Source organism: Salvelinus namaycush, chromosome 7, assembly GCF_016432855.1.
Source record: "Salvelinus namaycush isolate Seneca chromosome 7, SaNama_1.0, whole genome shotgun sequence".
In the NCBI taxonomy this organism is placed as follows: domain Eukaryota; kingdom Metazoa; phylum Chordata; class Actinopteri; order Salmoniformes; family Salmonidae; genus Salvelinus; species Salvelinus namaycush.
This window is the reverse complement of record NC_052313.1, coordinates 12,563,658-12,572,806: the sequence shown is the minus strand read 5'-3', so window position 1 is coordinate 12,572,806 and position 9,149 is coordinate 12,563,658. Positions and strand designations below refer to the sequence as shown.

Sequence of the window (9,149 nt, the reverse complement as noted above, 5' to 3'; positions counted from 1 at the left end):
TGCATCTTGTTTCCATTGATCATCCTTGATGTTTCTACAACTTGATTGGAGTCTATCTGTGGTAAATTCAATTGAATGGACATTATTTGGAAAGGCATACATCTGTCTATATAAAGGTCCCACAGTTGACAGTGCATGTCAGCGCAAAAACCAAGCCATGAGGTCGAAGGAATTGTCAGTAGAGCTCCGAGACAGGATAGTGTGGAGGCACAGATCTGGGGAAGGATACCAAAACATGTCTGCAGCATTGAAGATCCCCAAGAACACAGAGGACTCCATCATTCTACAATTGAAGAAGTTTGGAACCACCAAAGACTTTTCCTAGAGCTGGCCGCCCGGCCAAACTAAGCAATCGGGGTAGAAGGGCCTTGGTCAGGGAGGTGGCCAAGATTCCGATGGTCACTTTGACAGAGCTCTAGAGTTCCTCTGTGGAGATGGGAGAAACTTCCAGAAGGACAACTATCTCTGCAGCACTCTACCAATCAGTTGGACAGACTGGTTGAGTGGCCAGACGGAAGCTACTTCTCAGTAAAAGGCACATGACAGCCCGCTTGGAGTTTTCCAAAAGTACCCTAAAGACTCTCAGACCATCATAAACAAGATTCTCTGTTCTGATGTAACCAAGATTGAACTTTGGCCTGAATGCCAAGTGTCACGTCTGGAGGAAATCTGGCCCCATCCCTACGGTGAAGCATGGTGGTGGCAACATCATGCTGTGGGGATGTTTTTCAGTGGCAGGGACTGGGAGACTAGTCAGGATCGAGGCAAAGATGAACGGAGCAAAGTACAGAGATCCTTGATGAAAACCTGCTCCAGAGCGCTCAGGATCTCAGACTGGGGCGAAGGTTCACCTTACAACAGGACAACGACCCTAAGCACACAGCCAAGACAACGCAGGAGTGGCTCCGGGACAAGTCTCTGAATGTCCTTGAGTGGTTCAGCCAGAGCCCGGATGAATCCAATCGAACATCTCTGGAGAGACCTGAAAATAGCTGTGCAGCAATTCTCTCCATCCAACCTGACAGAGCTTGAGAGGATCTGCAGAGAAGAATGGGGAAAAACTCCCCAAATACAGGTGTAGCAAGCTTGTAGCATCCTACCCAAGAAGACTTGATGCTGTAATCGCTGCCAACGGTGCTTCAACAAAGTACTGATTAAAGGGTCTGAATACTTATGTAAATGTGATATTTCCTGTTTTTATTTTTGTATAATTTAGCAAAATTTCTAAACCTGTTTTTGCTTTGTCATTATGGGGTATTGTTCGTAGATTGAGCCAAAAAAAATGTAATCCATTTTAGAATACGGCTGTAACGTAACAAAATGTAGAAAGAGTCAAGGGGTCTGAATACTTTCTAAATGCACTGTATGTACATTACTGGTGAGGAATTTACTAATATGTAGTGCTAGACCATATATCCTAATGACAAGGGCTAGAAGTGCATACACTCAGATATAGTGATGGTGAGAATACTCCTGAATTTATTTTAGCTTGACAGTCAAATGGTACAGTATTGCAATGATGTTAGGATTCAAAAGCTTAACGGACATTCTGGAAAATCATCTATTTCCCGTATTTCAACACTTTCTGAATATTTTTTCCAGCTTGTGATGCATGATGTCATTTCAGTACTGTAGCCTTCACCGCACTCAGACCCTCTCTCCAGATCTATCTGTCATCCACCTCTATAACTCTAACCCAATTAAAGCAGAGCAATGGCTCTCAATATCAAAATTGAGAGACAAGCTGCAAGTCAGACACTAATGGGTTGTACTGTGCCTTCCAAATCTGCAGATACATTTAAGGTAGGTGAAAACGTGGTTTTATTTATCTGGTTCTATAAATTGTGAGTCTGGGCTCCAATCCAGTGTGAGAGTAGTAAGGCCAAATACATCAACAATGAGTAGTAAACATTTTTGTCATGTGCCTTTTAGATATTGTCCATGGGCATGATCAGTGCCGACCTGTCATTCATGGCAGGTGGAGCCCCACCTGTTTTGAGCCCCACCTGTTTAGCTAAAAAATATAACACTTTTTTTTGTTGCCTGTTTTGCATGTTATTTTAGCATTCGTACGTGTCACATATCAGTTTGCAAACAATGTAAAAAAAAAAATAATAATAATAATTTAATAAAATTCATAAAGCCGCATACAAACATGGCCTCTTTTTTGCTTTCCTGAGTAAGGCAGCTCCAAAATGTAGGTGTTTCAGCCTAGCTCAGTGCTTTCTGTGGTGGTGGGGCAGCCAGCGGGAAATACAGAGCGTAGGGGTTGGTAATGTTCTCTAGTTGCGCCGTGATTAGCTCAGTGTTCTGTTACTCATGGGGACATAACGTCAGATAGATACTTTTGTACCTGTTTCCTCCAGCATCTTCACAAGGTCATTTTCTGTTCTGGGATTGATTTAGACTTTTCGCACAAAAGTGCGTTCACCTCTAGGAGACAGAACGCGTCTCCTTCCTGAGCGGTATGACGGCTGCGTGGTCCCATGGTGTTTATACTTGCTTATTATTGTTTGTACAGATGAACGTGGTACCTGAAGGCGTTTGGAAATTGCTCCCAAGGATGAACCAGACTTGTGGATGTGTCCAATTTTTTTCTGCGGTCTTGGCTGATTTCTTTTGATTTTCCCATGATGTTAATCAAAGAGGCACTGAGTTTGAAGGTAGGCCTTGAAATACATCCACAGGTACACCTCCAATTGACTCAAATTATGTCAATTAGCCTATCAGAAGCTTCTAAAGCCATGACAATTTTCTAGAATTTTCCAAGCTGTTTAAAGGCACAGTCAATTTAGTGAATTATAAGTGAAATAATCTGTCTAAACAATTGTTGGAAAAATTACTTGTCATGCGCAAAGTAGATGTCCTAACCGACTTGTCAAAACTATAGTTTGTTAACAAGAAATGTGTGGAGTGGTTGAAAAACGAGTTTTAATGACTCCAACCTAAGTGTATGTAAACTTCCGACTTCAACTGTATATTAACTGTGTCCGTCCTAGTTCGCTCATTAATATCTTAAACGAAATTACGGATCGCCTCTTATCCACTCGTCATCCTCTTATGCCATAGTTTGTACATCTCAATTGTCAATAGAAATCACATTTTATTTAATATTTAAGCAAGTCAGCCATATCAGCTATGTTTTTTAAGGCAGTAAATGAGGCTGAATGAACTGCTTTGCTGGCAAACAAGGCTCTGCTGACAGCCAGGTGTAGCAGTGGTGAGATGTTGGGATTCTGCTGTTGGAACAGCTTTATGTAGGCCCTAACAGTTTGTGGGCACCGTTTGTCACCGTTATCGTGCAATTATTGAATTGTTTAGTGTTGTGTTAGCTTTGCTGGCATGGTGTTTAATGGCTTTGCTGGCATGAATCTAAAACAAATTGGGTGACTTTGCCCCACCAAGATTGTCATGCTAAAATCGCCACTGGACTTTATGATAATGATGGTCAGCCCACATTGCCTTAAAGCTGATCGTAGGCTTGCTTTGTCATCTCCTCTTCTTCCCGCTGGCCTGTCGCATTTTGTATCAGAGATCTAGAGGGATCCTCCTCTTGGCGCCGCACATATAAAACCGGTGGCGTGCCACTCCCGGACACTGAGTCCAGAGCCTCACCCACGCATGCGTCGCGGGTTCAGCATCCTCTGCGCTGACCAGCTCAGCGGAATTAACCACACATCACCTACCAGACGAACGTCCTCTCCTCTTTCTTCCAGTAAGTGTGCCCGGAGTTTTTATTCGTCTAAATTATTATTTAAGCAGCGCATTATTATTTTTTGTGTGTGCATTAATAATTAAACGAATTGCTAGTTTTTTGAATTATGTAGGAGATATTCGGAAAACATGCGTTAGGTTTTTTTACAAATCTTATACTTTTCCTACAAAGTGCATGATTGAAATTCATAATCCGACTTCCTAATTTATACGTTTTTTGGGGGGGTGAATTTTTAAAAAACATTTTCGCATTCATGGTAGGCTACACAATCAATGCAATGCGATTGCTTTTCGATGTTATGCTCAGCACGCCCACAGTCTAGGCTACCATAGGCTACCTCATTAGAATGTGCGTGGGACGGGTGCCAAGGACCACACCCATTTAGGCTAGCGATCTGGGGGGATGTGCTTAGTGCCTGTGCTGTAAGGGACACAAGGGCCATTAGGGGGAAAGCAGAGGAAAGAAAAGTAAATCACGTAAACAACAGGTGATGTAGCTAATGATCAAAATAATAATAAATGTTGTCCCTTATAATGCACCTTGAAGAATGTGACTACTTTGCATTAGTTATTGTTCTGATGTCAGGAATTGGATGTTAATACAGTAGCATTGCTTTAACAGTGCTTGACAACGTTCCATTTTCTACATGATGTATTGCCTTTGTGTAGCAGGTGCAGGCTGCCAGTGCTGTGACTGCTCCAGGGTGTTGGTCAGTGGAGCTGCAGACGACTGGTCAGTGGGTGTCTGTCTGGCCTGTCTGTCTGTCTGTTTGGGTGAGCAGGACAGGAGGAGCCATGGCTAACAGGGGACCCAGTTACGGGCTGAGCAAGGAGGTGCAGGAGAAGATAGAGCTGAAGTATGATCTGGACCTGGAGGCCCGGCTGGTGGAATGGATCGTAGCTCAGTGTGGGGGGAACCTGGAGAGACCACAGCCAGGCAGACAGAACTTCCAGACCTGGCTGATGGATGGAACAGTGAGTATGCATGAGAATGAATAAGCTCAATAAGATTCACTGATTGACTGGACAGCGGTCAGTGATGTATAATTGATCGCTTATATAACCTAACAATGACATCAATGTATGCTCTCCTCTGCCTTTTTCTTTGTTTCTCTCTCCCTCTTTTCATTGATCAATCTCTTCCTTTCTCCCTCTACTTCTTCTCTTCTTTATCCATGTATCTGTATTCCCCTTACTCCACCGTTCTCTCCTCCTCCCTGTAGATTCTGTGTAGGCTCATCAATAGCCTGTACCCGCGTGGTAATGAGCCCATCAAGAAGATTCTGGAGACCCAGATGGCCTTTAAGCAGATGGAGAAGATCTCCCAGTTCCTGCAGGCTGCCGAGGCCTACGGAGTAATCACCACAGACATCTTCCAGACCGTGGACCTGTGGGAAGGTGGGCTGCACGTTCACGGGCACATATAAAGTCTCCATAAATCCGGGCGACGTTGATATGCTTCTCCAATGACGCAGAGTCTCACACTTGCGTCTCTGCTGAGCTTTGTCTGCCTGTACATGACCATCAATACTCACATTGAATTTACAAGTCTTTATAGTCCAGCAGGGGTACGTGGGTAAAATCACTGGGGAAACCAAGTCAAAAAACAAAAGCATATTACAACCTATGTGTTGTGATAATTGCATTGTTTGCTCTGTAACCTGTTAGTTCATATGCCTTGACACTGTGATATATAGGCCTAAAGGCCGAGACAATAAGAAGACACAGTGGCAGAATAAATTCAACCACACCTCTGTTTCATCACAAAACCGGAGAGTAACCTCTGTCTGGTGAAGTCCACAAAGCATATTGAATGAAACAGTTACATGACCTACAGCATGGTCAAGCAAGCTAAAGTTTCCGACATTCTCAGACTACTAAGCAACTATTGATTTAGAACACCAGAGTTACAGTAAGTCGCAAAGAAAACAGGAGTTGCCTCCACTTTTCCAGCACCATTTCTACAACATTTCAACAGCATCACATCACCTATGCTTAGTCTAATTCAGTGACAACTAAAGGATACCAAAAACAATTTAGTCCAATCAACATAAGCTAAATATCATTTGGCTGTACATGGTACTAATTTCTCTCTCTGTGTGTGTGTGTGTGTGTGTGTGTGTGTGTGTGTGTGTGTGTGTGTGTGTGTGTGTGTGTGTGTGTGTGTGTGTGTGTGTGTGAGTAGAAAGAATATGTTGACCCACCTTACTTGTAGAGAAATGCCAATGCCATTCTCCTCTCTTTCATGTTGAGAAACGGTCTATCACTCTGTCATACAGTACATGCTTTTAGTTTTGTTGTCCTAGGCTACCTGACTAAAATGCTAGTTTGCTAGCCTAACTTCCTTTCATGGGCAAAGATTAGGCAGCTAGTTAACATTAGTATACTACATCTAGATACAGATTGAACTTCCATTTTCTCAGGCCAGTGCACAATGTATGAATTTATGGTTGGATCAGAATCGCCGTTATAATCATTGGCCAGTATGGAGAATTAAGTAAAACCACATGGCTAATTTAGGAAAGGGACAATTTTACCTAGCTAGCTAGCCACTGGAGGACAACAACACAATGAGATACAACAACAGAACGAGATGCAACAATACAAAAAAAGTTCTGTCAATGATATTTGGCTTTTAATGTGATTGGTGTGAAGCCAAGTCCAAACTGGTTTCCCTTGACACTTTTTTTGGGGGGGGGGGGGGGGGTGCACCAGGACCATTCACAGTTGGACTCACTCAGTCTAGCTCAATGCTGATTGGCTAATATAGTATACTTTTTTTATCAAGGGAGGCCAAATGATCGTTGGCTTCCCTTTTATTCAATGCTACGGGTGGCAACAATATCATACTCTTTTTGGCCACACAGCATCAGATAGATGGCCTAAACATACAGAGACAGAGGGGCGCTGTTTCACTCTGATGCTTTCTCCGGTGAGATACATTCAGCCTTTTGCGAATTGAAGGAAAATGATGAGAGTTGGAAGATACATTATTTTCTTTTTTTCTTGGTAATTTTTGGGGGAAGTCTGGCTTACCTTGGCATCCATGAGTACACACCACTGTTATAGTCCACTATCCAGATCATACATACTCCATGGAAACATTTCAAATATTTTTTGACACATTACTCAAGATGTAGTTGGTTTTATTTGGAACCTGTTTGCCTATTTGATGCCCTGCCTGTTCTTTGCTGTCTGGATGGGGTCCAGTGCTTGTGAGGTTCTGTTCTGTTATGGTTACAGGGCAGGACATGGCTGCGGTGCAGAGAACCTTGATGGCCCTAGGAAGTGTTGCCCTCACCAAGGACGACGGACATTACCGTGGCGACCGAGACTGGTTCCACAGGTAAGGACTGGCCACGACCCCCTTGTTGTGTGAGTGTTGTTCTACATCTCAACTCTCCTGTTTGTCCTGGTCTGTGAAGGAAAGCTCAGGGTTACCGGCGGGAGTTCTCTGAGGACCAGCTTCGTCAGGGCCAGAGTCTGATTGGTCTACAGATGGGCAGCAACCGTGGGGCCTCGCAGTCTGGCATGACGGGCTACGGATCGCACCGCCAGATCATGTAGAGACACCAGCCAGCTGCTCAGCCAGCTGCCAGCCACTCCCTTAGCCTGGCGGTGTACTCCAGTTACTGGACCTCCAGAAGAGAGCTCCACCACACTCCCTGAACCTCATGAAATGACCCAACCCCTTTTCCCCCTTCCACAGCAACACCAGCCATTCATTCATACATACATACATACATACATACATACATACATACATACATACATACATACATACATACATACATACACACATTTCTAATGTTCGTCCCCAACACCCAAAAAGGGTGCTCTATATACCCCAACCACACCATGATTCCTACAGACCTCAGTAGTTTCTGCTTACCCCACACCCACTCTCCAGTCCTCCTTGGTCCTGCTCTCTCCATCCATGCAGTCCTGCTCTCTCCATCCATGCAGTCCTGCTCTCTCCTTCCATATAGTCCTGCTCTCTCCATCCATGCAGTCCTGCTCTCTCCATCCATGCAGTCCTGCTCTCTCCATCCATGCAGTCCTGCTCTCTCCATCCATGCAGTCCTGCTCTCTCCATCCATGCAGTCCTGCTCTCTCCATCCATGCAGTCCTGCTCTCTCCATCCATATAGTCCTGCTCTCTCCATCCATATGGTCCTGCTCTCTCCATCCATATGGTCCTGCTCTCTCCATCCATATGGTCCTGCTCTCTCCATCCATATGGTCCTGCTCTCTCCATCCATATGGTCCTGCTCTCTCCATCCATATGGTCCTGCTCTCTCCATCCATATGGTCCTGCTCTCTCCATCCATATGGTCCTGCTCTCTCCATCCATATGGTCCTGCTCTCTCCATCCATATGGTCCTGCTCTCTCCATCCATATGGTCCTGCTCTCTCCATCTATATGGTCCTGCTCTCTCCATCCATATGGTCCTGCTCTCTCCATCCATGCAGTCCTGCTCTCTCCTTCCATATGGTCCTGCTCTCTCCATCCATATGGTCCTGCTCTCTCCATCCATATGGTCCTGCTCTCTCCATCCATATAGTCCTGCTCTCTCCATCCATATAGTCCTGCTCTCTCCATCCATATAGTCCTGCTCTCTCCATCCATGCAGTCCTGCTCTCTCCATCCATATAGTCCTGCTCTCTCCATCCATATGGTCCTGCTCTCTCCATCCATATAGTCCTGCTCTCTCCATCCATATGGTCCTGCTCTCTCCATCCATATGGTCCTGCTCTCTCCATCCATATGGTCCTGCTCTCTCCATCCATATGGTCCTGCTCTCTCCATCCATATGGTCCTGCTCTCTCCATCCATATGGTCCTGCTCTCTCCATCCATATGGTCCTGCTCTCTCCATCCATATGGTCCTGCTCTCTCCATCCATATGGTCCTGCTCTCTCCATCCATATGGTCCTGCTCTCTCCATCCATATGGTCCTGCTCTCTCCATCCATATGGTCCTGCTCTCTCCATCCATATGGTCCTGCTCTCTCCATCCATATGGTCCTGCTCTCTCCCTCCATATGGTCCTGCTCTCTCCCTCCATATGGTCCTGCTCTCTCCCTCCATATGGTCCTGCTCTCTCCATCCATATGGTCCTGCTCTCTCCATCCATATGGTCCTGCTCTCTCCATCCATATGGTCCTGCTCTCTCCATCCATATGGTCCTGCTCTCTCCATCCATATGGTCCTGCTCTCTCCATCCATATAGTCCTGCTCTCTCCATCCATATGGTCCTGCTCTCTCCATCCATATGGTCCTGCTCTCTCCATCCATATGGTCCTGCTCTCTCCATCCATATGGTCCTGCTCTCTCCATCCATATAGTCCTGCTCTCTCCATCCATATGGTCCTGCTCTCTCCATCCATATGGTCCTGCTCTCTCCATCCATATGGTCCTGCTCTCTCCATCCATA

At 45.2% G+C, this 9,149-nt stretch overlaps 1 protein-coding gene across 1 annotated transcript; it reads left to right on the top strand.

Annotated features, from left to right (window-relative positions):
• The first annotated feature begins 4,430 nt into the window (after nucleotides 1-4,430).
• LOC120050338 (transgelin-3-like) lies at nucleotides 4,431-7,659 on the top strand. Its single transcript, XM_038996920.1, has 4 exons — nucleotides 4,431-4,689; nucleotides 4,938-5,112; nucleotides 6,958-7,060; nucleotides 7,140-7,659. The coding sequence occupies exons 1-4, from the start codon at nucleotides 4,510-4,512 to the stop codon at nucleotides 7,279-7,281; spliced, it is 600 nt and encodes a 199-aa protein (XP_038852848.1). The 5' UTR covers nucleotides 4,431-4,509; the 3' UTR covers nucleotides 7,282-7,659.
• Nucleotides 7,660-9,149: the final 1,490 nt, after the last annotated feature.

Excerpts from the sequence above, each read along its gene's own strand:
- LOC120050338 (XM_038996920.1), top strand. The coding sequence starts at position 4,510 with ATGGCTAACAGGGGACCCAGTTACGGGCTGAGCAAGGAGGTGCAGGAG. Across the intron at positions 4,690-4,937 it reads CCTGGCTGATGGATGGAACA|ATTCTGTGTAGGCTCATCAA; the intron begins GTGAGTATGCAT and ends TCCTCCCTGTAG. Across the intron at positions 5,113-6,957 it reads GACCGTGGACCTGTGGGAAG|GGCAGGACATGGCTGCGGTG; the intron begins GTGGGCTGCACG and ends TTATGGTTACAG.